The 27,387-nt window shown below is 39.2% G+C and overlaps 1 protein-coding gene across 1 annotated transcript in view; it reads left to right on the top strand.

Annotated features, from left to right (window-relative positions):
- Nucleotides 1-27,387, top strand: part of LOC111506365 (uncharacterized) — a 440,916-nt gene that overhangs the window by 386,394 nt on the left and 27,135 nt on the right. The window contains 4 exon segments of the mRNA XM_074182237.1: nt 335-9,427; nt 9,574-14,048; nt 14,220-14,732; nt 15,645-27,360. Coding sequence (XP_074038338.1) covers nt 335-9,427; nt 9,574-14,048; nt 14,220-14,732; nt 15,645-27,360 — 25,797 coding nt within the window.

The following is a 27,387-nucleotide window of genomic DNA, read 5'->3' as shown; positions in this document are numbered from 1 at the left end:
TATCAGTACAAAAGTGTTGCGCCTAGCTTCCTAATCGCTTAATATTTACTGCCACTACGCGTAGAAGCAGTGTTCCTTCGAATCGAAGAGCATGGCTTTTTAGTGTTAATTGCTCCGCTTAAGGTGAGTTTACATTTTCAATACTCTACCACTACCAATCACTGATACAAACCTATCTACTCTAGAACAGTTTTAACGCTTCTATACCTATTTATTGACACCCATGTCTGGGCTTGAGCTCTGCTTAGCCTTCTAGGCATGATCCTAATCAACAAAGTAATCAACATGCAAAACAATGTCCACCAACCAAACTATCATACATACACTTTCACAGAAACCATTGAAGTAGAAGAAGAAGTAGAACGCTCTCTCGGAAGAAAAGCTCCTGGTCCTGAGAAAAAACATTCGGTCGAAATAATAGATATCACAGATTTGTCTACTGAGGACACGGATCAAAAAACTAAACGCGATGTCGAAGAGAAACGTGATTCAGAGTTGGAAATAGAAGAATTGGTGGAAACTCGCACCATCAAAAAGAAAGTGAAAACTTCCAAGCCTAAAACCACCACATACGAAATTGATGAGACAGAAGTAGAACTAATTGAGCCTTTCGAAGTTACAGCTCAGAAGGAAATTCCTTTAAGCTCATCAACTATTGTTTCAGAGGTTGTCAATTCTGGAGAGGTAGCCCACCTGAGTGAAGATGCTCGTATGTCAAAAGCAATTGTTGATGTTCTCACGCACAGAGCTGTGATTGAAGAACAAGTTGAACCTCACGAGAGTGAGAAAATTTGTGAAGATCGTCCATCGATCGCTGCAAAAGCTAACCAAATTGTGGATAAAAAGCAAGCGCTCGAAATATCTGAACAAAATATTCACAGTATGACGGGGCGATTCGACAAGAAATTCACCCCAGTCACTTCGAATGCTGAGAAAATGATAGAATCCACCGAAGGATTGATAATAAACGAAGTCACGCTGGGGGACACGTCTACGACTCTTGACGAGAAACTTCTTCCTGAAGGCAATGCGACGATCTCAATACTGCCCCATGAAGCTAAAAACATTTCAGAAGTAGAAATATCCCTGAAAGAAAGTGATTTGGAAATTTCGCGAGTGGAGAATGTGAAGCCTATGTCTATCCACAAGTCTGGGGTAGTTTCAGAAGCTACGGCTTTGATTGAAGTAGCACACATGGATGAAATCATTCAAAAATCCAAGGCGGAGGTCGAAGTTTTTCCTCATTCAGCAGTGACGAAAGAACAAGTGCAGACTCACGATACAGAGAAAACACGTGAAGATCAACCAATAAATGCCATGAAAGCTGAACAAACTGTAAATGAAATGAAGGCCTTAGAAGTATCTGAACAGACTGTTCACAGTACAACGGGTCATTTTGATAGGAAATTCACCCCACTCACATCTAATGCTGAGCAAATGATTCAATCCAGTGAAGGTTTGATAATAAAGGAAGTCACTTTGGGAGACTCGTCTACAACTTTCGATGAGAAAGTTCTACCTGAAAGTAATGCAACTGTTTCAGTAATGCCCCAAGAAGCTAAAAACATTTCGGAGGTGAAAATATTTTTGAAAGAAAGTGACTTGGAAATTACGAGGGTCGAGAATGTGAAATCTCTCTCTATCCATAACACAGGTGTAGTTTCAGAAGCAACATCATCGATTGAAGTAGCACACAAAGATGAAACCATTACGAAGTCTAAAGCAGAAATTGAAATTTTTCCTCATACAGCAGTGACGAAAGAACAAGTAGATGCTCATGAGATGGAAAAACCTCGTGAGGAGCAATCAATAAATGCCATGAAAGCTGAGCAAACTGTGGGTAAAGTGGAAGCCCTGGAAGTAACTGAACAGACTACTCATAGTACGACGGGACATTTTGACGAGAAATTCACCCCAATCACATCCAACGCCAAGCAAATTATGGAAGCCAGTGAAGGGTTGATTATTAAGGAAGTCACTTTGGAAGACTCATCTACAACTTTTGATGAGAAAGTTCTTCCTGAAGGTAGTGCAACTGTTTCATTGATGCCCCAAGAAGCTAAAAATATTTCGGAAGTGGAAATATCCTTGAAAGAAAGTGACTTGGAAATTCCGAAGGTGGAGAATGTCAAACCTTTCTCAATCTATAACACTGGGGTATTTTCAGAAGCTTCGTCCTCGACTGAAGTAGCGCACATAGATGAAACCATTTCGAAATCTAAAGCAGAGGTTAAAGTTATTCCTCACATGGCAGTGACGGAAGAACAAGTACATGTTGATGAGACAGAAAAAACTCATGAAGAACAATCAAGAAATACTATAAAAGCTGATCAAACTATAGATAAAGTGGAAGCCTTAGAAATATCCGAACAGACTGTCCACAGTACAACGCGTCATTTTGATGAGAAATTCACCCCAACCACCTCTAATGCCAAACAAATAATGGAATCTAGTGAAGGGTTGATAATAAAGGAAGTCACTTTAGAAGACTCATCTACAACTTTTGATGAAGAATTCCAGCCTGAAATCAAAGCGATGGTCTCACTTGTGCCCCAAGAAGCTAAAAACATTTCTGAAGTAGAGGTGTCCTTAAAAGAAAGTGATTTGAAAATTCTACATGTAGATGAGGTGAAACCTTTGACTGTTCATAACACTGGAGTATTCTCAGAAGCTATATCTTCTAGTGAAGTAGCACACATTAATGAAACCGTGCCTTGTTTGAAAGCAGAGGTTGATTTGATTCCGCACTCAGCCATTTCAGAAGAAACCACCCACGCCGAAGAAAGGGAAGTGAAACATGAAATTACTGAAACTAGCTCGGTGTCTGCAACTAAAACTATCGACACAGTCGAAGCTTTCCAGACTTCACAAACAACAGTTCAAAGCTCAACACGGGAGTTTATAGATCAAACGTCATATCGTTTGTTAAAAGCTTCTCCACAAGTAACCTCCAATGAAGGAATCCAAATACAAGAATACAACCTCGGAGATGTTCTTTCCGAAATGTTAGAGGAACGCAAACTTGAAGACACGGCACTTGTTTCGTTAATACCACAGGAAGCGAAATTAATTTCAGAAATAGAGACATCAGACAGAGAAACGGATCTGGACGCATTCACAAAACCAAGAGAGGTTCACGCTCAAGGATCAGTGTCTACGAAAGAAAGCATTAATGTGGAAGAGATCAATCAGGCTTTATTCGAAGGAGAATTTGAAGTTAGCAAAACGGCAACAGTGCAACCGAGATATAAAATCGACTCGAAAGAACCAATTGTAGTGGAAGAAATATTAGCTGAAGTCAAACCTGGCAAGCACTTGCCAGAGGCGTTCGTACCAACAGAAGTTGCCACAACGAACATCGTTCCGCAAAGATCACTCTTTCAATCCGAAATGAACGCTCCAGAATTAGAGGGTGAATACATAGCTGGAAAATTGCCACCAATGCAGGCAGCTAATTTCGACATCACCACGGGAGAAGGTTTGATTGTATCTGAAATAAACTCATCAGAGAAAGAAACAGTACTTGAAAAAACTAAACTAGGAGAAACGGTGAAGGCTATGCCGAATTTTATGTTATCAGAAGCAGTAACAGTATCAGTGACTGATACCCAACAACCACAAACTGAAGTTTCTTCAGAAGAGGTTGAACACCATACAGTCAACGTACAAGTGTCTTCATTAGAACCAGTCGTTGCTCAAACTGTAATAACCAGTGAATCGGAAGTCAATTATGAAGAGGAAAAACCTTCCAGTAAAACCGCTGATTTCACACTGGCTTGCCTGCAAACGAGCAGTAAATCAGTAACGTTTGTGCAAGAATCCGAAGACACACTCTCGCCACAAAGCCAACCCATTAGATCCATAGCAAAGCGAACGGTTTCACCCAATGAATCTATTACAATTGAGGAAATTGCAACAAATGATTCACCGGAAGCTTTTAAAGATTATCCGAAGATACAAACCGACCACGCTTCAGAAAACATAGAAACTCAGCATGCTACTGACATTACCGAAACAAATGTTGGAGAATCAGAAACATTCTATGACCAAAAACCTCAGAAATACGTGACATTAGAAAGTTCATTCACAAGACCACAAGAACAAGTCGAGGTTAGTGAATCACAAATTTTTGAAATGGAAAAGGATCTCAAATTTTTCGAGTTACCCGAGTCACACAAAGGTAAACAAGTTAGATCAACTTTACTTCCGACAGGTATAACTGAAGAAACCACGGTTGAGCAGAGTGTCGAAAAACTTCAAGCCATGCGTACTGAAATAGGGAAAGCAAGTCTGAATCAGCCCCTGAGTGAAGAGATTACAATATCTGAAATAATAACATCTGAAGACACTGATCAAATTAAAACAGAACAAATGGAAGGAAAACAAGCCCTGCCAGTAATCTTCCCACGAGAGGCTGTAAAAGTAGATGAGGTACTGGTAATAGATAAGGAAAATGAGTATATTCCAGACGATAGAAACTTCGAGGTTCAAGCAAAGCTAGGTATTGATACTCAACAAGTAGCCAGTAAGTCTGTCACTCAAATTAGCGACGCAGCAGAGACTTTAGAAATAACTCATCCGTTAGAGGCTGTAGCATCCCCGGAGCAGCAGGTATTCGAAACTGTGGAAGTTCTCGAACATGAAACAGGAGAAAGAGAAACAGATCACACAGAGATCAGACCAGATGCCAAGATAGCTGCCGTTGATTTATCAGAATCACTTCATGGAGCCAAAACTACGCAAATTCTACCAAATGAAAAAGAGGATGTTTACCACTCACAGCCAAAAGCATTGCAAGCGTTGGCCTCTATGGCTGTAACAACGCAACAAGTATTCATAACATCTGAAGTTGAGAGTGTTATCCACGCAGATTTACTAGAAGAAGAGCAACCATTAACAGGAAGAGCGAAAAAATATGCTAAACCATACACCGAACTCATAGTGACGGAAACGAATGTAACAGATATCGAGAAGAATCTTCCCGCTGACCTTCTGCCCTATAGTAAAACAGCAAACCTGGAAATATTACCAGGCCAGGCACTGACTATCACAGAAACCGTGTCAGATGACAAAGAGTCAGAGCTAAATGTTTCGGAGGTTGAAACAAACCTAGCAAGCATTCAAGTGGGTGAACAGCAAGTTGCTGTTTCAGAGCAAACTTTGATTAATTTCTCGCCAACTGAGCTGAAAGAAGAACGACCTGAAAGTCACAACGCTTTTGCTACGCAAGATATTTCTGTTGGCGTTACCCAGTTGCAAATAACTCTTGGAGAAAAAGAAGCCGAACAGCTAGCTGATATAACTCCCAATAAGAAGCAAATAGAAATAACGTTCAACGAAGTGGAAGGCCTGAAAGTTACAGAAGTTACTGCAGATGATCAAGAGGATGTATTGCCTCAAGAACAATCAATAGCGGTAGAAGGAACAACTTCTTTAAATGAGTTCCATTTGTCGGCGTTGTCTGAAGAAGTGATGCTTGAAGATTCCGTGAATAAAGTCGATAAAATCGATTATATTTCTGAGAAAGCTAAGTCAAACTGCATTACACTGGAAAGCATTTCAATGACAGAATCGACAACATTAGAAAATGAAGGCAAATTTTCCGAAGTGAAGCCTTCAAAAAAACAAGCCCTACCTGAATATCAACATGCAGAAAGCTTGTTCGTTACATCAGTCACCTCAGCCACAAAAGAAGGAACTTTGGAAAAGAAAAATCCAGAGTTGAAAACAGCGGATTCTTCATTACTTCCACAAGATGTAGTGGAAGTTAGAGAAACCATAGCTAGCGATACCATTAAAGAACTAGAAATTGAACATCCTACTAAGGTAGCCGCTACAGCAAGTCAATCCGAATTTCAGAGCTTGATCAATATCGAAGCGGTTTCAGGTGAAACTGAAATATTATTAAAGCCCAGTGACGAACCACTTGAGCAAATCGCCGCTATAGAGTTCGATAATTTAGTTATTCCACAAATTTCGCAAACTATTCCTTCAGAAAAAGAAAATATTTATAAAGCTCCTGAACAAGGAAGTGAAAAAATTGCTACTTCATCTATTTCTGTTCAGCCAGTTGCTGAAAAAGGTATAACCATTTGCCAAGATTCCATTTCCGACATTATTCCAACAGACTTTCCTACCATCGCGGCTCATCTGAAGCAATCACCACAGGAAGGTATTATATCAACACAACCTTTGGTACAAGAGAGTGAAACTTATTTCGAAAAAGTTGATGTTTCAACAGAAAAAGCTATACTGGAAATTAGGGAAGATCAAAGCTTGAAAATCACTGAAGTTATGAGCAATGAAACCGAAACTTTGCTACCGATACTTATGAAACCAGCACAAACCCAAGCTTCCGTAAGTATGGAAACACATCAAGTTTCCTCCAAAACTGAAATTGGAAGTAATGACACCACAGAAGATATACTATTGAGTGAACCTGTCAAAGCTTCTGCTCAACCTGAACTATCAAGTCTACCAACCGCTTTGAAACATCAAACAATACCTTCAGAACTGGAAGGTGTGATCCAGAAAGAACAGATGCCAAATGCACAAAAAGTGTCGCCAATATTAGATGAGATCAAAGGTATTGAAGTTGAGTCTGTTTTGGTACACGACACCGAGGTAGACTTCAAGAAGAAGCCATCAGAGGAAAAACGTGCACAAGCTAACTTTAGTGATGCAGGAAAAGTGATAACGCAGTTTGAATCAAAGGTTGAGTACGATTTGGGGTACATCGAAGATGTCTTTCCAGAAGAAAGCAGAGCTACGAAAACCTCGATACCATTTGATTTTGCTGTTACCTCAGAACAAATAACATTCGACATAGAAGCAGAGTTGCCTGCATTAGGTAAAGGTCCTGAAATTATAGCTTCGATAGATATACAACCATCAGAAGCATTTTCAGTAACCGAAGCAGTTTTAGGTCAGAGAGAAAGTGGGATTAACGAATTCAAATTACCAGATTTGAAAACGGCGCATAAGTCAATAGACGTAACACAAAAAGTTGCAGAAATGAACATTCCAGACGTGCCCGATAATTTAACTCTTCACCAATATTCTGTTCCGGAAAGTGCTGTGGCTACTCAAGAAGAAGAATCGTTGAACAGTTTAATAATTTGCGAAAACATCCCGGAAGAGAAAGAACTCAATTTCACGGGTAAATTTCAACCCATTACTAGTCAAGTCAATATAACTTTGGAACAAAAAACACAGAGTTTGAACGTTTCGGAAATATTAATACAAGAAAAAGAAGGGGGTTTAGGTAAACTAGAAATTCCAATGAAACAGACTGCTACTGTTGAATTGGATTCAATCATCATCCCACAAAAAACAGTCACTCACGTGGAAGATATCGTGAAACATTTAGATTCATTTGAAACTATAACTTCAGTAGCAAGCGTGAAACGAATACCACATCAAGAACTGGTAGAAACTCAACCTCAGATAGTAGAAAAAGAAGGAATTTACAACAAAAGTTTCGAGTACAGTACCAAAAATGCCGATCTCATGACAGAAGACAGTATGGCATTATCGGCGACTGAAGTTGTACCTAACGAGAAAGAAATTATTTTTGGAGAACAGGTCATACCTGAAAGTGTAACGGCTCAACCCTCATTCATTTCGAATACAAGTTCTCAAATAACTGAAATCTTAACCAATCTTAGCTTGGATGAACTGGAAGGTGAGAAAGCTGCGTGTGTTACAGCCGTGCCTATTTCTGATACATCCGAGAGCTTACTTCAAAGCATACCATTAGTTATTGAAAACGCCGAACCATTCGAAGGACAGTTCAAAACAAAAAGTATCAGAGCCCAAGAAAAACAAGACGTTCTGTCAGAGCTTACGATAAGTGAAACGTACTCAGAATCCGTGGCAGAAAATATGAGCGAATTTCCGGACAAGAGCGACTCAGCCAAACCAAACGTAGATAGTACCAAAGCCATAGAGGCTTCTATAGTTATAGTGTCTGAAAATGTGTCCGATTTGACAATGGCTTCTGAGGTGGCATCAAAGATATCAATGCAGAGAGATACATTCGATGGTATTATATTCATGGAGAACTTGGTACACGAATCTGAAAAAGATCTGAAGTTACTACCTACGGAAGAAGAGAAACACGCCGAAAAAATTCTAACAGAAGTGTCGTCGTTGAATGTATCTCAAGTATTTAGTGAGGAGAGTGAATATCCGCTAGTAAGTGAACAAATTGAAAACAAAAAACCTTCAACTGATATCCTGACTAATAAGTCATTAGCTCAAGAATTTGTTATTTCTCAAGATTTGCTGGAGGAACTCGAGGTACCCACACATCAAGAAGAAAGAGCTCAAAAAACACAAATTGAAGTTGAAAGTGTAATTGTTTCGGCGAAATATTCTCAAGATAAAGAATCGCCACTTATAGACAAACCTCCTGAAACTAAAGTTGTCAACGTTGGGTTCTCGCCCGATGAAAGTATATCGGTAACTGAAACTATTGCAAGTGAACAAGAGACATTATTTTCAGCAAAAGACATGGATACTGTCTCTGCCACTCAAGTTTTCGCCTCGCAAGAAGCTACACAAGTGTCAGAAACTAGAACAGAACAAGATTTAGGAGAACTGGTCGTTGAATTACCGGAAGGTAATCGTGCACACCAAGAACAGGATTCAATTGCACCTCTCGATGTAACAGAGATTATCGCCACTGAAAGCGAATCCACATTCATACAGAAATCCAGGCCAGAAACATCTGCAGGTGTAACGCTAGAGCAACCTGGAAAAGCAGCATCTACGACCGAAACCATCACAAGTCAAAATGAGTTGCCCCTCGATCTCAAAAAACCCGATGAGGAAATTGCAAAGAGAGTTCTCATAGAACATCAAGTTGTAGAAGAGGAAGGTATCAACGTGATGGACAGCTTGGGAAACTTGATACTAGACAAACAAAATTCTCGACGGGCTACCTCTCAAACTGATGTGTTCCACAGTATAACTGAATCAGACGTTACCGTGCACGGAAATGTAAAGCTCGTTGATATGGGAATTCCATCCTCCAAAACAGCTGAAGTGAACATAAATATTCAAGAAGGCTTGATAATAACTGATACGGTGGTACAAGGACAAACAGGCGACGAAATTAAACAGGTAGCAGCTAGCGGAACAACGGCTCACAAAGAAATAGAAAATAAACTGGTGGTGGTGATGGAAGAAAATTTGTCTTTACAAAGTCACGACGTTTTCCAGCCAGATGAAACTAAAATTAGCAAAGCACAGCTTGAGTATGCGGGTGCTCCCCAGCAAGGACTTATTATAACTGAACCACTACCTACAGGAAGAGTGCAACAGATAGAATATGATGCGCCAATTTCCAGAAAAGTAAACATTGTGTTGGATGAAATAACGACAAGCCTGCAAGTATGTGAAGCGATTCTCCACGATCAAGAAGGTAAGTCGAAGCACGAATTTATGGTAGTATTCTGAGTAGGTGAAGCGTAGATCATCTCACAATTCACGAACACACACTTACACATATACACACATACAAATAAGATTTATTTTTACAATTGAAATATTCACACAGTGAAATTACAGGACAACTGGATGAAACAGCAACACATAAAACACAAGCAAGTATCACACGCACAAGCACCAAGCTGAACATGGCAGAACACGACAAAACAGATATTCGACAAGATACAGACACAGAAGAAATTCAAGAAATAGTGACTAATTTTAGGTCAGCGCCAGACGGTGCAGAGAGTATAGCGATAACAAAGAAAAGAACCATCATTAGAAATAAAGTGAAAAGACATGATGAGGGAGATATCGTGATAGAAGAAATGCTAGATGAAGAAACGAAACCAATCGAACAATCAAAAAGTCAAATACATATAGAAGAAATAGAAACTACTAGAGACGACAATGAGATGCAATCTGAAGTCACCTTTGAAGAACTGGAAGCTCCGGAAAGAGTCACAGAAAAATATCCTGTACATGAACTTGAAGCTTCAGAGGAAACAGTCCCAGAACAGCCAATACACACGGTAGAAGAACTTCCTGAAGAAGTTCAAATAACACACGTTACAACAGACGAAGGCAAAAAGAAGAAAATGGTAACCAAGAAGAGAGTCATCAGAAAGCAAAAAGACGGAAAACAGCAGAGGACCGAAATAGTCACAGTTGAAGAAGAGGGTAAAGAACCTCAAACAACAGTTACTGTGCAAGAACTTGAAACTCCGGAGGAAGCAGTCCCGGAACTGCCAGTACACATGGTTGAAGAACTTCCTGAAGGAGTTCAAATAACACACGTTACAACAGACGAAGGCAAAAAGAAAAAAATCGTAACCAAGAAGAGAGTCATCAGAAAGCAAAAAGATGGAAAAGAGCAAAAGACCGAAATAGTCACAGTTGAAGAAGAGGGTAAAGAACCTCAAACAACAGTTACTGTACAAGAGCTTGAAGCTCCGGAGGAAGCAGTCCCAGAACAGCCAGTACACATGGTTGAAGAACTTCCTGAAGAAGTTCAAATAACACACGTTACAACAGACGAAGGCAAAAAGAAAAAAATCGTAACCAAGAAGAGAGTCATCAGAAAGCATAAAGACGGAAAAGAGCAAAAGACCGAAATAGTCACATTTGAAGAAGAGGGTAAAGAACCTCAAACAACAGTTACTGTGCAAGAACTTGAAACTCCGAAGGAAGCAGTCCCGGAACTGCCAGTACACATGGTTGAAGAACTTCCTGAAGAAGTTCAAATAACACACGTTACAACAGACGAAGGCAAAAAGAAAAAAATCGTAACCAAGAAGAGAGTCATCAGAAAGCAAAAAGACGGAAAAGAGCAAAAGACCGAAATAGTCACAGTTGAAGAAGAGGGTAAAGAACCTCAAACAACAGTTACTGTGCAAGAACTTGAAACTCCGGAGGAAGCAGTCCCGGAACTGCCAGTACACATGGTTGAAGAACTTCCTGAAGAAGTTCAAATAACACACGTTACAACAGACGAAGGCAAAAAGAAAAAAATCGTAACCAAGAAGAGAGTCATCAGAAAGCAAAAAGACGGAAAAGAGCAAAAGACCGAAATAGTCACAGTTGAAGAAGAGGGTAAAGAACCTCAAACAACAGTTACTGTGCAAGAACTTGAAACTCCGGAGGAAGCAGTCCCGGAACTGCTAGTACACATGGTTGAAGAACTTCCTGAAGAAGTTCAAATAACACACGTTACAACAGACGGAGGCAAAAAGAAAAAAATCGTAACCAAGAAGAGAGTCATGAGAAAGCAAAAAGACGGAAAGGAGCAACAGACCAAAATAGTCACAGTTGAAGAAGAGGGTAAAGAACCTCTAACAACAGTTACTGTGCAAGAACTTGAAACTCCGGAGGAAGCAGTCCCGGAACTGCCAGTACACATGGTTGAAGAACTTCCTGAAGAAGTTCAAATAACACACGTTACAACAGACGAAGGCAAAAAGAAAAAAATCGTAACCAAGAAAAGGATCATCAGAAAGCAAAAAGACGGAAAACAGCAAAGGACCGAAATAGTCACAGTTGAAGAAGAGGGTAGAGTACCTCAAACAACAGTAACTGTGCAAGAACTTGAAACTCCTAAGGAAGCAGTCCCAGAACAGCCAGTACACATGGTTGAAGAACTTCCTGAAGAAGTTCAAGTGACGCACGTTACAACAGACGAAGGCAAAACGAAGAAGTTAGTTAGCAGAAAGAGAGTCATCAGAAAGCAAAAAGACGGAAAACAGCAAAAGACCGAAATAATTACAGTTGAAGAAGAAGGTAGAGAACCTCAAACAACAGTTACTGTGCAAGAACTTGCAGCTCCGGAGGGAAAGGTCCCAGAACATCCAGAACACATGGTTGAAGAACTTCCCGAAGAAGTTCAAGTGACGCACGTTACAACAGACGAAGGCAAGAAGAAAAAATTCGTTACCAGGAAGAGAGTCATCAGAAAGCAAAAAGACGGAAAAGAGCAAAAGACCGAAATAGTCACAGTTGAAGAAGAGGGTAAAGAACCTCAAACAACAGTTACTGTGCAAGAACTTGAAACTCCAGAGAAAGCAGTCCCGGAACTGCCAGTACACATGGTTGAAGAACTTCCTGAAGAAGTTCAAATAACACACGTTACAACAGACGAAGGCAAAAAGAAAAAAATCATGACCAAGAAGAGAGTCATCAGAAAGCAAAAAGACGGAAATCAACAAAAGACCGAAATAGTCACAGTTGAAGAAGAGGGTAGAGAACCTCAAACAACAGTTACTGTGCAAGAACTTGAAGCTCCGGAGAAAGCAGTCCCAGAACAGCCAGTACACATGGTTGAAGAACTTCCCGAAGAAGTTCAAGTGACGCACGTTACAACAGACGAAGGCAAGAAGAAAAAATTCGTTACCAGGAAGAGAGTCATCAGAAAGCAAAAAGACGGAAAACAGCAAAAGACCGAAATAGTCATAGTTGAAAAAGAGGGTGAAGAACCTCAAACAACAGTTACTGTGCAAGAACTTGAAACTCCAGAGGGTGCAGTCTCAGAACTGCCAGTACACATGGTTGAAGAACTTCCTGAAGAAGTTCAAATAACACACGTTACAACAGACGAAGGCAAAAAGAAAAAAATCGTAATCAAGAAAAGGGTCATCAGAAAGCGAAAAGACGGAAAACAGCAGAAGACCGAAATAGTCACAGTTGAAGAAGAGGGTAGAAAACCTCAAACAACAGTTACTGTGCAAGAACTCGAAGCTCCGGAGGAAGCAGTCCCAGAACAGCCAGTGCACATGGTTGAAGAACTTCCCGAAGAAGTTCAAGTGACGCACATTACAACAGACGAAGGCAAGAAGAAAAAATTCGTTACCAGGAAGAGGGTCATTAGAAAGCAAAAAGACGGAAAACTGCAAAAGACCGAAATAGTCACAGTTGAAGAAGAGGGTAAAGAACCTCAAACAACAGTTACTGTGCAAGAACTTGCAACTCCGGAGGAGGCAGTCCCAGAACTGCCAGTACACATGGTTGAAGAACTTCCTGAAGAAGTTCAAATAACACACGTTACAACAGACGAAGGCAAAAAGAAAAAAAGCGTAACCAAAAAAAGGATCATCAGAAAGCAAAAAGACGGAAAACAGCGGGAGACCGAAATAGTCACAGTTGAAGAAGAGGGTAGAGAACCTCAAACAACAGTTACTGTTCAAGAACTTGCAGCTCCGGAGGAAGAGGTCCCAGAACAGCCAGAACACATGGTTGAAGAACTTCCTGAAGAAGTTCAAGTGACGCACATTACAACAGACGAAGGCAAAAAGAAGAAGTTAGTTACCAGAAAGAGAGTCATCAGAAAGCAAAAAGACGGAAAACAGCAAAAGACCGAAATAGTTACAGTTGAAGAAGAAGGTAGAGAACCTCAAACAACAGTTACTGTTCAAGAACTTGCAGCTCCGGAGGAAGAGGCCCCAGAACAGCCAGAAAACATGGTTGAAGAACTTCCTGAAGAAGTTCAAGTGACGCACATTACAACAGACGAAGGCAAAAAGAAAAAGTTAGTTACCAGAAAGAGAGTCATCAAGAAGCAAAAAGAAGGAACACAACAAAGAACCGAAATAGTCACAGTTGAAGAAGAAGGTGAAGAACCTCAAACAACAGTTACTGTGCAGGAACTTGAAGCTTCCGAGGAAGCAGTTCCAGAACAGCCAGTACACATGGTTGAAGAACTTCCTGAAGAAGTTCAAGTGACGCACATTACAACAGACGAAGGCAAAAAGAAGAAGTTAGTTACCAGAAAAAGAGTCATCAGAAAGCAAAAAGACGGAAAACAGCAAAAGACCGAAATAGTTACAGTTGAAGAAGAAGGTAGAGAACCTCAAACAACAGTTACTGTTCACGAACTTGCAGCTCCGGAGGAAGAGGTCCCAGAACAGCCAGAACACATGGTTGAAGAACTTCCTGAAGAAGTTCAAGTGATGCACATTACAACAGACGAAGGCAAAAAGAAAAAGTTAGTTACCAGAAAGAGAGTCATCAAGAAGCAAAAAGACGGAACACAACAAAGAACCGAAATAGTCACAGTTGAAGAAGAAGTTCCAGAACAGCCAGTACACATGGTTGAAGAACTTCCTGAAGAGGTTCAAATAACACACGTTACAACAGACGAAGGCAAAAAGAAGAAAATCGTTACCAGGAAGAGAGTCATCAGAAAGCAAAAAGACGGAAAACAGCAAGAGACCGAAATAGTCACAGTTGAAGAAGAGGGTAAAGAACCTCAAACAACAGTTACTGTACAAGAGCTTGAAGCTCCGGAGGAAGCAGTCCCAGAACAGCTAGTACAAATGGTTGAAGAACTTCCTGAAGATATTCAAATAACACACGTTACAACAGACGAAGGAAAAAAGAAGAAAATCGTAACCAAGAAGAGAGTCATCAGAAAGCAAAAAGACGGAAAACAGCAAAAAACCGAAATAGTAACAGTTGAAGAAGAGGATAGAAAACCTCAAACAACAGTTACTGTGCAAGAACTTGAAGCTCCGGAGGAAGCAGTCCCAGAACAGCCAGTACACATGGTTGAAGAACTTCCTGAAGAAGTTCAAGTGACGCACGTTACAACAGACGAAGGCAAAAAGAAGAAGTTAGTTACCAGAAAGAGAGTCATCAGAAAGCAAAAAGACGGAAAACAGCAAAAGACCGAAATAGTTACAGTTGAAGAAGAAGGTAGAGAACCTCAAACAACAGTTTCCGTTCAAGAACTTGCAGCTCCGGAGGAAAAGGTCCCAGAACAGTCAGAACACATGGTTGAAGAACTTCCTGAAGAAGTTGAAGTGACGCACATTACAACAGACGAAGGCAAAAAGAAGAAGTTAGTTACCAGAAAGAGAGTCATCAGAAAGCAAAAAGACGGAAAACAGCAAAAGACCGAAATAGTTACAGTTGAAGAAGAAGGTAGAGAACCTCAAACAACAGTTACTGTTCAAGAACTTGCAGCTCCGGAGGAAGAGGTCCCAGAACAGCCAGAACACATGGTTGAAGAACTTCCCGAAGAAGTTCAAGTGACGCACATTACAACAGACGAAGGCGAAAAGAAGAAGTTAGTTACCAGAAAGAGAGTCATCAGGAAGCAAAAAGACGGAAAACAGCAAAAGACCGAAATTGTTACAGTTGAAGAAGAAGGTAGAGAACCTCAAACAACAGTTACTGTGCAGGAACTTGAAACAACCGAGGAAGCAGTTCCAGAACAGCCAGTACACATGGTTGAAGAACTTCCTGAAGAAGTTCAAATAACACACGTTACAACAGACGAAGGCAAAAAGAAGAAAATAGTTACCAGGAAGAGAGTTATCAGAAAGCAAAAAGACGGAAAACAGCAAAAGACCGAAATAGTCACAGTTGAAGAAGAGGGTGAAGAACCTCAAACAACAGTTACTGTACAAGAGCTTGAAGCTCCGGAGGAAGCAGTCCCAGAACAGCCAGTACACATGGTTGAAGAACTTCCTGAAGATATTCAAATAACGCACGTTACAACAGACGAAGGAAAAAAGAAGAAAATCGTAACCAAGAAGAGGGTCATCAGAAAGCAAAAAGACGGAAAACAGCAAAAGACCGAAATAGTTACAGTTGAAGAAGAAGGTAGAGAACCTCAAACAACAGTTACCGTTCAAGAACTTGCAGCTCCGGAGGAAGAGGTCCCAGAACAGCCAGAACACATGGTTGAAGAACTTCCTGAAGAAGTTCAAGTGACGCACATCACAACAGACGAAGGCAAAAAGAAGAAGTTAGTTACCAGAAAGAGAGTCATCAGAAAGCAAAAAGACGGAAAACAGCAAAAGACCGAAATAGTTACAGTTGAAGAAGAAGGTAGAGAACCTCAAACAACAGTTACCGTTCAAGAACTTGCAGCTCCGGAGGAAGAGGTCCCAGAACAGCCAGAACACATGGTTGAAGAACTTCCTGAAGAAGTTCAAGTGACGCACATTACAACAGACGAAGGCAAAAAGAAGAAAATCGTAACCAAGAAGAGGGTCATCAGAAAGCAAAAAGACGGAAAACAGCAAAAGACCGAAATAGTCACAGTTGAAGAAGAGGGTAAAGAACCTCAAACAACAGTTACTGTACAAGAGCTTGAAACTCCGGAGGAAGCAGTTCCAGAACAGCCAGTACACATGGTTGAAGAACTTCCTGAAGAAGTTCAAATAACACACGTTACAACAGACGAAGGCAAAAAGAAGAAAATCGTTACCAGGAAGAGAGTCATCAGAAAGCAAAAAGACGGAAAACAGCAAAAGACCGAAATAGTCACAGTTGAAGAAGAGGGTAAAGAACCTCAAACAACAGTTACTGTACAAGAGCTTGAAGCTCCGGAGGAAGCAGTTCCAGAACAGCCAGTACACATGGTTGAAGAACTTCCTGAAGAAGTTCAAATAACACACGTTACAACAGACGAAGGCAAAAAGAAGAAAATCGTTACCAGGAAGAGAGTCATCAGAAAGCAAAAAGACGGAAAACAGCAAAAGACCGAAATAGTCACAGTTGAAGAAAAGGGTAAAGAACCTCAAACAACAGTTACTGTACAAGAGCTTGAAGCTCCGGAGGAAGCAGTTCCAGAACAGCCAGTACACATGGTTGAAGAACTTCCTGAAGATATTCAAATAACACACGTTACAACAGACGAAGGCAAAAAGAAGAAAATCGTAACCAAGAAGAGAGTCATCAGAAAGCAAAAAGACGGAAAACAGCAGAAAACCGAAATAGTCACAGTTGAAGAAGAGGGTAAAGAACCTCAAACAACAGTTACTGTGCAGGAACTTGAAGCTTCCGAGAAAGCAGTTCCAGAACAGCCAGTACACATGGTTGAAGAACTTCCTGAAGATATTCAAATAACACTCGTTACAACAGACGAAGACAAAAAGAAGAAAATCGTAACAAAAAAGAGAGTCATCAGAAAGCAAAAAGACGGAAAACAGCAGAAAACCGGAATAGTCACAGTTGAAGAAGAGGGTAAAGAACCTCATACAACAGTTACTGTGCAGGAACTTGAAGCTTCCGAGGAAGCAGTTCCAGAACAGCCAGTACACATGGTTGAAGAACTTCCTGAAGATATTCAAATAACACACGTTACAACAGACGAAGGCAAAAAGAAGAAAATCGTAACCAAGAAGAGGGTCATCAGAAAGCTAAAAGACGGAAAACTGCAAAAGACCGAAATAGTTACAGTTGAAGAAGAAGGTAGAGAACCTCAAACAACAGTTACCGTTCAAGAACTTGCAGCTCCGGAGGAAGAGGTCCCAGAACAGCCAGAACACATTGTTGAAGAACTTCCTGAAGAAGTTCAAGTGATGCACATTACAACAGACGAAGGCAAAAAGAAAAAGTTAGTTACCAGAAAGAGAGTCATCAAGAAGCAAAAAGACGGAACACAACAAAGAACCGAAATAGTCACAGTTGAAGAAGAAGGTAAAGAACCTCAAACAACAGTTACTGTGCAGGAACTTGAAGCTTCCGAGGAAGCACTTCCAGAACAGCCAGTACACATGGTTGAAAAACTTCCTGAAGAAGTTCAAATAACACACGTTACAACAGACGAAGGCAAAAAAAAGAAAATCGTTACCAGGAAGAGAGTCATCAGAAAGCAAAAAGACGGAAAACAGCAAAAGACCGAAATAGTCACAGTTGAAGAAGAGGGTAAAGAACCTCAAACAACAGTTACTGTACAAGAGCTTGAAGCTCCGGAGGAAGCAGTTCCAGAACAGCCAGTACACATGGTTGAAGAACTTCCTGAAGATATTCAAATAACCCACGTTACAACAGACGAAGGCAAAAAGAAGAAAATCGTAACCAAGAAGAGAGTCATCAGAAAGCAAAAAGACGGAAAACAGCAGAAAACCGAAATAGTCACAGTTGAAGAAGAGGGTAAAGAACCTCAAACAACAGTTACTGTGCAGGAACTTGAAGCTTTCGAGGAAGCAGTTCCAGAACAGCCAGTACACATGGTTGAAGAACTTCCTGAAGATATTCAAATAACACACGTTACAACAGACGAAGGCAAAAAGAAGAAAATCGTAACCAAGAAGAGAGTCATCAGAAAGCAAAAAGACGGAAAACAGCAGAAAACCGAAATAGTCACAGTTGAAGAAGAGGGTAAAGAACCTCAAACAACAGTTACTGTGCAGGAACTTGAAGCTTCCGAGGAAGCAGTTCCAGAACAGCTAGTACACATGGTTGAAGAACTTCCTGAAGATATTCAAATAACCCACGTTACAACAGACGAAGGCAAAAAGAAGAAAATCGTAACCAAGAAGAGAGTCATCAGAAAGCAAAAAGACGGAAAACAGCAGAAAACCGAAATAGTCACAGTTGAAGAAGAGGGTAAAGAACCTCAAACAACAATTACTGTGCAGGAACTTGAAGCTTCCGAGGAAGCAGTTCCAGAACAGCCAGTACACATGGTTGAAGAACTTCCTGAAGATATTCAAATAACACACGTTACAACAGACGAAGGCAAAAAGAAGAAAATCGTAACCAAGAAGAGAGTCATCAGAAAGCAAAAAGACGGAAAACAGCAGAAAACCGAAATAGTCACAGTTGAAGAAGAGGGTAAAGAACCTCAAACAACAGTTACTGTGCAGGAACTTGAAGCTTCCGAGGAAGCAGTTCCAGAACAGCCAGTACACATGGTTGAAGAACTTCCTGAAGATATTCAAATAACACACGTCACAACAGACGAAGGCAAAAAAAAGAAAATCGTAACCAAGAAGAGAGTCATCAAAAAGCAAAAAGACGGAAAACAGCAGAAAACCGAAATAGTCATAGTTGAAGAAGAGGGTAAAGAACCTCAAACAACAGTTGCTGTGCAGGAACTTGAAGCTTCCGAGGAAGCAGTTCCAGAACAGCCAGTACACATGGTTGAAGAAGTTCCTGAAGATATTCAAATAACACACGTTACAACAGACGAAGGCAAAAAGAAGAAAATCGTAACCAAGAAGAGAGTCATCAAAAAGCAAAAAGACGGAAAACAGCAGAAAACCGAAATAGTCACAGTTGAAGAAGAGGGTGAAGAACCTCAAACAACAGTTACTGTGCAGGAACTTGAAGCTTCCGAGGAAGCAGTTCCAGAACAGCCAGTACACATGGTTGAAGAACTTCCTGAAGATATTCAAATAACCCACGTTACAACAGACGAAGGCAAAAAGAAGAAAATCGTAACCAAGAAGAGAGTCATCAGAAAGCAAAAAGACGGAAAACAGCAGAAAACCGAAATAGTCACAGTTGAAGAAGAGGGTAGAGAACCTCAAACAACAGTTACTGTGCAGGAACTTGAAGCTTCCGAGGAAGCAGTTCCAGAACAGCCAGTACACATGGTTGAAGAACTTCCTGAAGATATTCAAATAACACACGTTACAACAGACGAAGGCAAAAAGAAGAAAATCGTAACCAAGAAGAGAGTCATCAGAAAGCAAAAAGACGGAAAACATCAGAAAACCGAAATAGTCACAGTTGAAGAAGAGGGTAAAGAACCTCAAACAACAGTTACTGTGCAGGAACTTGAAGCTTCCGAGGAAGCAGTTCCAGAACAGCCAGTACACATGGTTGAAGAACTTCCTGAAGATATTCAAATAACACACGTCACAACAGACGAAGGCAAAAAGAAGAAAATCGTAACCAAGAAGAGAGTCATCAAAAAGCAAAAAGACGGAAAACAGCAGAAAACCGAAATAGTCACAGTTGAAGAAGAGGGTAAAGAACCTCAAACAACAGTTGCTGTGCAGGAACTTGAAGCTTCCGAGGAAGCAGTTCCAGAACAGCCAGTACACATGGTTGAAGAAGTTCCTGAAGATATTCAAATAACACACGTTACAACAGACGAAGGCAAAAAGAAGAAAATCGTAACCAAGAAGAGAGTCATCAAAAAGCAAAAAGACGGAAAACAGCAGAAAACCGAAATAGTCACAGTTGAAGAAGAGGGTAAAGAACCTCAAACAACAGTTACTGTACAAGAGCTTGAAGCTCCGGAGGAAGCAGTTCCAGAACAGCCAGTACACAAGGTTGAAGAAGTTCCTGAAGAAGTTCAAATAACACACGTTACAACAGACGAAGGCAAAAAGAAGAAAATCGTTACCAGGAAGAGAGTCATCAGAAAGCAAAAAGACGGAAAACAACAAAGAACCGAAATAGTCACAGTTGAAGAAGAAGGTAAAGAACCTCAAACAACAGTTACTGTGCAGGAACTTGAAGCTTCCGAAGAAGCAGTTCCAGAACAGCCAATACACATGGTTGATGGAAAGCAGGAAAAAACAGAAATGGTAACTGTTGAAGAGGAAGGGAAGAAACCAGAGACAACATTAACAATTGACGAAGTACCCGAAGAAGAATTTTCAGGAAAGCCCATATTAACAGTTCAGGAATTGCCTGAAGAGATTCAAGTTTCTGAAGTGATCAGAGATGGAAAAACAAAGAAACAAATTACCAAAAAACGTGTGATCAAAAAAGAAAAAGATGGAAAGCAAGAAAAAACAGAAATAGTAACTGTTGAAGAAGAAGGAAAGAAACCAGAGACAACAGTGGTTGTTGAAACATCTGAATTACCCGAAAATAAATTTCCAGAAGAATCCACATTTACAGTTCAGGAATTGCCTGAAGAGGTTCAAATTTCTGAAGTGATCAGAGATGGAAAAACAAAGAAACGAATTACCAAAAAACGTGTGATAAAAAAAGAAAAAGATGGAAAGCAAGAAAAAACAGAAATAGTAACTGTTGAAGAAGAAGGAAAGAAACCAGAGACAACAGTGGTTGTTGAAACATCTGAATTACCCGAAAATAAATTTCCAGAAGAATCCACATTTACAGTTCAGGAATTGCCTGAAGAGGTTCAAATTTCTGAAGTGATCAGAGATGGAAGAACAAAGAAACGAATTACCAAAAAACGTGTGATAAAAAAAGAAAAAGATGGAAAGCAAGAAAAAACAGAAATAGTAACTGTTGAGGAAGAAGGAAAGAAACCAGAGACAACAGTAACAATTGAGGAAGTACCCGAGGAGGAATTTTCAGGAAAGCCCATATTTACAGTTCAGGAATTGCCTGAAGAGGTTCAAATTTCTGAAGTGATCAGAGATGGAAAAACAAAGAAACGAATTACCAAAAAACGTGTGATAAAAAAAGAAAAAGATGGAAAGCAAGAAAAAACAGAAATAGTAACTGTTGAAGAAGAAGGAAAGAAACCAGAGACAACAGTGGTTGTTGAAACATCTGAATTACCCGAAAATAAATTTCCAGAAGAATCCACATTTACAGTTCAGGAATTGCCTGAAGAGGTTCAAATTTCTGAAGTGATCAGAGATGGAAGAACAAAGATACGAATTACCAAAAAACGTGTGATAAAAAAAGAAAAAGATGGAAAGCAAGAAAAAACAGAAATAGTAACTGTTGAAGAAGAAGGAAAGAAACCAGAGACAACAGTGGTTGTTGAAACATCTGAATTACCCGAAAATAAATTTCCAGAAGAATCCACATTTACAGTTCAGGAATTGCCTGAAGAGGTTCAAATTTCTGAAGTGATCAGAGATGGAAGAACAAAGAAACGAATTACCAAAAAACGTGTGATAAAAAAAGAAAAAGATGGAAAGCAAGAAAAAACAGAAATAGTAACTGTTGAGGAAGAAGGAAAGAAACCAGAGACAACAGTAACAATTGAGGAAGTACCCGAGGAGGAATTTTCAGGAAAGCCCATATTTACAGTTCAGGAATTGCCTGAAGAGGTTCAAATTTCTGAAGTGATCAGAGATGGAAAAACAAAGAAACGAATTACCAAAAAACGTGTGATAAAAAAAGAAAAAGATGGAAAGCAAGAAAAAACAGAAATAGTAACTGTTGAAGAAGAAGGAAAGAAACCAGAGACAACAGTGGTTGTTGAAACATCTGAATTACCCGAAAATAAATTTCCAGAAGAATCCACATTTACAGTTCAGGAATTGCCTGAAGAGGTTCAAATTTCTGAAGTGATCAGAGATGGAAGAACAAAGATACGAATTACCAAAAAACGTGTGATAAAAAAAGAAAAAGATGGAAAGCAAGAAAAAACAGAAATAGTAACTGTTGAAGAAGAAGGAAAGAAACCAGAGACAACAGTGGTTGTTGAAACATCTGAATTACCCGAAAATAAATTTCCAGAAGAATCCACATTTACAGTTCAGGAATTGCCTGAAGAGGTTCAAATTTCTGAAGTGATCAGAGATGGAAGAACAAAGAAACGAATTACCAAAAAACGTGTGATAAAAAAAGAAAAAGATGGAAAGCAAGAAAAAACAGAAATAGTAACTGTTGAAGAAGAAGGAAAGAAACCAGAGACAACAGTGGTTGTTGAAACATCTGAATTACCCGAAAATAAATTTCCAGAAGAATCCACATTTACAGTTCAGGAATTGCCTGAAGAGGTTCAAATTTCTGAAGTGATCAGAGATGGAAGAACAAAGAAACGAATTACCAAAAAACGTGTGATAAAAAAAGAAAAAGATGGAAAGCAAGAAAAAACAGAAATAGTAACTGTTGAAGAAGAAGGAAAGAAACCAGAGACGACAGTGGTAGTTGAAACATCTGAATTACCGAAAAAGAAATTTCCAGAAGAATCCACATTTACTGTTCAGGAATTGCCTGAAGAGGTTCAAATTTCTGAAGTGATCAGAGATGGAGAAACAAAGAAGAGAATTACCAAAAAACGTGTGATCAAAAAAGAGAAAGATGGAAAGCAGGAGAAAACAGAAATAGTAACTATTGAAGAGGACGGGAGGAAACCAGAAACAACAGTAACAATTGAGGAAGTGCCCGAAGATGAATTTTCAGAAAAGCCCATATTTACAGTTCAGGAATTGCCTGAAGAGATTCAAGTTTCTGAAGTGATCAGAGATGGAAAGATAAAGAAACGAATTACCAAAAAACGTGTGATCAAAAAAGAAAAAGATGGAAAGCAGGAGAAAACAGAAATAGTAACTGTTGAGGAGGAAGGGAAGGAACCAGAGACAACAGTAACAATTGAGGAAGTACCCGAAGAGAAATTTTCAGGAAAGCCCATATTTACAGTTCAGGAATCACCTGAAGAGATTCAAGTTTCTGAAGTGATCAGAGATGGAAAGATAATGAAACGAATTATCAAAAAACGTGTGATCAAAAAAGAAAAAGATGGAAAGCAAGAGAAACCAGAAATAGTAACTGTTGAAGAAGAAGGAAAGAAACCAGAAACATCAGTGGTAGTTGAAACATCTGAAGAACCTGAAAAGAAATTTTCAGAAGAACCCACATTTACAGTTCAGGAATTGCCTGAAGAGATTCAAGTTTCTGAAGTGATCAGAGATGGAAAAACAAAGAAACGAATTACCAAAAAACGTGTGATCAAGAAAGAAAAAGATGGAAAGCAGGAAAAAACAGAAATAGTAACTATTGAAGAGGAAGGAAGAAAACCAGAGACAACAGTAACAATTGAGGAAGTACCCGAAGATGAATTTTCAGAAAAACCCATATTCACAGTTCAGGAATTGCCTGAAGAAATTCAAGTTTCTGAAGTGATCAGAGATGGAAAGATAAAGAAACGAATTACCAAAAAACGTGTGATCAAAAAAGAAAATGATGGAAAGCAAGAAAAAACAGAAATAGTAACTGTTGAAGAAGAAGGAAAGAAACCAGAAACAACAGTGGTAGTTGAAACATCTGAAGAACCTGAAAAGAAATTTTCAGAAGAACCCACATTTACAGTTCAGGAATTGCCTGAAGAGATTCAAGTTTCTGAAGTGATCAGAGATGGAAAAACAAAGAAACAAATTACCAAAAAACGTGTGATAAAGAAAGAAAAAGATGGAAAGCAGGAAAAAACAGAAATAGTAACTATTGAAGAAGAAGGAAAGGAACCAGAGACAACAGTAACGATTGAGGAAGTACCCGAAGATGAATTTTCAGAAAAACCCATATTCACAGTTCAGGAATTGCCTGAAGAAATTCAAGTTTCTGAAGTGATCAGAGATGGAAAGATAAAGAAACGAATTACCAAAAAACGTGTGATCAAAAAAGAAAATGATGGAAAGCAAGAAAAAACAGAAATAGTAACTGTTGAAGAAGAAGGAAAGAAACCAGAGACAACAGTGGTTGTTGAAACATCTGAATTACCCGAAAATAAATTTCCAGAAGAACCCACATTTACAGTTCAGGAATTGCCTGAAGAAATTGAAGTTTCTGAAGTTATCAGAGATGGAAAAACAAAGAAACGAATTACCAAAAAACGTGTGATAAAGAAAGAAAAAGATGGAAAGCAGGAAAAAACAGAAATAGTAACTATTGAAGAGGAAGGAAGAAAACCAGAGACAACAGTAACAATTGAGGAAGTACCCGAAGATGAATTTTCAGAAAAGCCCATATTTACAGTTCAGGAATTGCCTGAAGAGATTCAAGTTTCTGAAGTGATCAGAGATGGAAAGATAAAGAAACGAATTACCAAAAAACGTGTGATCAAGAAAGAAAAAGATGGAAAGCAAGAAAAAACAGAAATAGTAACTGTTGAAGAAGAAGGAAAGAAACCAGAGACAACAGTGGTTGTTGAAACATCTGAATTACCCGAAAAGAAATTTCCAGAAGAACCCACATTTACAGTTCAGGAATTGCCTGAAGAAATTGAAGTTTCTGAAGTTATCAGAGATGGAAAAACAAAGAAACGAATTACCAAAAAACGTGTGATCAAGAAAGAAAAAGATGGAAAGCAGGAAAAAACAGAAATAGTAACTATTGAAGAGGAAGGAAGAAAACCAGAAACAACAGTAACAATTGAGGAAGTACCCGAAGATGAATTTTCAGAAAAGCCCATATTTACAGTTCAGGAATTGCCTGAAGAGATTCAAGTTTCTGAAGTGATCAGAGATGGAAAGATAAAGAAACGAATTACCAAAAAACGTGTGATCAAGAAAGAAAAAGATGGAAAGCAAGAAAAAACAGAAATAGTTACTGTTGAAGAAGAAGGAAAGAAACCAGAGACAACAGTGGTAGTTGAAACATCTGAATTACCCGAAAAGAAATTTCCAGAAGAACCCACATTTACAGTTCAGGAATTGCCTGAAGAGATTCAAATTTCTGAAGTGATCAGAGATGGAGAGACAAAAAAACGAGTTACGAAAAAACGTGTGATCAAGAAAGAAAAAGATAGAATGCAGATTGAGGAAGAAGATAATAACCAAGAAACAATACAAACTATTGAAGAATATAAGGATATATCACAGGAAAAGGAGAGAAAGGAACATGAGAATATCTTGTTCGTTCCAACTCTGGCGGAAACTCAGATGGTGACACAAGAAGATGTCTTGAATTTACTGAAAATGGAAATGATCAGAAAGGTATTATCACATCCTCTACCTGAATTGCCCATAACAATGAATGTTCCTATTGGAAAGTGCACTGTCGTGCTTGAATTTCCGGAGGTTATCGAGTCATCATTAACATCCGATGGAAAGAAAAAAACTATAATTAAACGTACTCTAAAGAGGCCTAACGGTGACAAAAATGAAATAATCAGTATTATTAGCACCGAAGTTGAAGGTGAAGAACCTACCAGAGATCTAATCATAGAAGAAACTAGGGAGAAAATTAATGAAACTCCAATTGCATCTCTGATCGAATTACCAGAAGACCTCGACGTTATTGAAATCAGTACTTTAGGTGAAACTCCTGTGAAAAAAATATCGAAGAAGAGAACATTCCTCAAAAAAGTTGGGCCCAAAGTAGAAATCACTGAAGTTATCACAATTCTGGAAGATAATAAGGAACCTCTGGAGATAATCAATATACACGAGTATGAAGATGAACCTAAACCTACAGAAAACTTGGACAAGAAAACTATCCCAAAAAAGAGAAATCAAAGAGAAGCGAAGGTTATTGAAGTAAAACCCAGCCATGCGTTAATTGAAGATGTAACTCAAGTGAGGTTGAAGAAGCCAAAATCTCAAAAACCGAAACAAGACAAAGTCAAATTCCCAAAAGTACGTTTAATGAGCCGAATTCGCTTCATTTCATTTCCGATCGAATCTGAAAAAAAGCAAAGTCTTGTCCTAACTGTACTTCCTCCCTATAACAAGGACCATGGTATTTTGTCACGTAACGTTGAAGAGGCGAAGACATTGCCAAAAAAGAAATACAAAAAGTTCCAAGATATCGAAATCGATCATCCTGAACTCGAAAAACTAGAAACAATGGATAAAGTTGGTCACAATAAGGATCATGATATTATTGACGAAGAGAAACACAAAAAATTAACCAAAGAATTGTCGAAGACTACTGAAAAACCACTAAATATCATAACTGGTCAGGGAAAACTTTCAGATTCACCAGAGAGAGATGAAGTTATATCTTTGAAGTCAGTTCCGAGAAAAATAATTGGAGATACAGAATCTCTGCTCAAAAAAGTACCAGAAAGTACTGAAGAACAATCCGACACACCAAAAAGAGAACATACAGACGAGATTGAAAAAATTGATTTCTCGCCTTATGATATCGATCGAGAAGATGTCACTTTGGAGGAGTATGAAAAACCGGAATTGAAGACGAAAGATATTCCGAAGAAAACTACCCGAGGGAAATACGTTAAGAAACCGAAGGCTAAACTTGATGAAGAAATCGACCATAGAGAATTGATTCCAGGAATTCCAAAAGAAATATCACAACCGGACGACACCGAGATTTCAAGAAAAATCAAACGTAAAGATTTGCCCGAAGAATCTCCTGGAAGTATCAAGTTGAAACCTTTCAAAAAACGATCTGAAGAGAAACCTTCTTACAAAGTGCAAGAGGCAGAAGGTGTTCCAATCAAGATCGGATGGGTGGTGTACGAGATGCCAGAAGAAGTAAGAGAATCTCAAGAGATGACTCCCGAAGGTCTTTTAGTAACAAAAACTCTCAAAAAGCGGGTGATAAAAAAGAAACGGGGTCCAAACAGTGAAGTTACTACGATAGAAACCCTAACGACAGATAATTCTGAACCAGTAATCACCGTCAAAACCGAAAGTGTAGCTGAGGACTTCCAAATCCCTCTCGAGGTCGCAGAGATAATTGAGCTTCCGGAAACGACAGAAGAAATAGTTGAGTATAGTAAGACTGGAAAAAAAATTGTAAAGAAAGTCAAGAAACGAGTCTTCAGGAAGCCAGTCGATGTTGGCTGTGAAGTCACTGAAATCCTCACGCTCAGTGAAGAAGGAAAGAAACCATTCGTTTTGGTCAACACTTACTTGGCTGATAGTGAAGATTATCACGGCGAAGGCGACATAGGCACGCTGCAAATGGAAACTCCAAGTAATGCAACATCAGTTACACCAACCATAACAACACAAAATGCCACAAAAATAATAACAGAAGTGTACACATTAGAAAAAACACAGGAAACAGGTAAGATACTTACACGTAACATTTTTG

Source organism: Leptinotarsa decemlineata, unplaced genomic scaffold (genome assembly GCF_025532065.1).
Source record: "Leptinotarsa decemlineata unplaced genomic scaffold, Ldec_3_MD MMD2_tig00026328_RagTag_RagTag, whole genome shotgun sequence".
NCBI lineage: Eukaryota > Metazoa > Arthropoda > Insecta > Coleoptera > Chrysomelidae > Leptinotarsa > Leptinotarsa decemlineata.
Note: the sequence above shows the minus strand (reverse complement) of the source record. Positions and strands in the feature narration are given on the sequence as shown.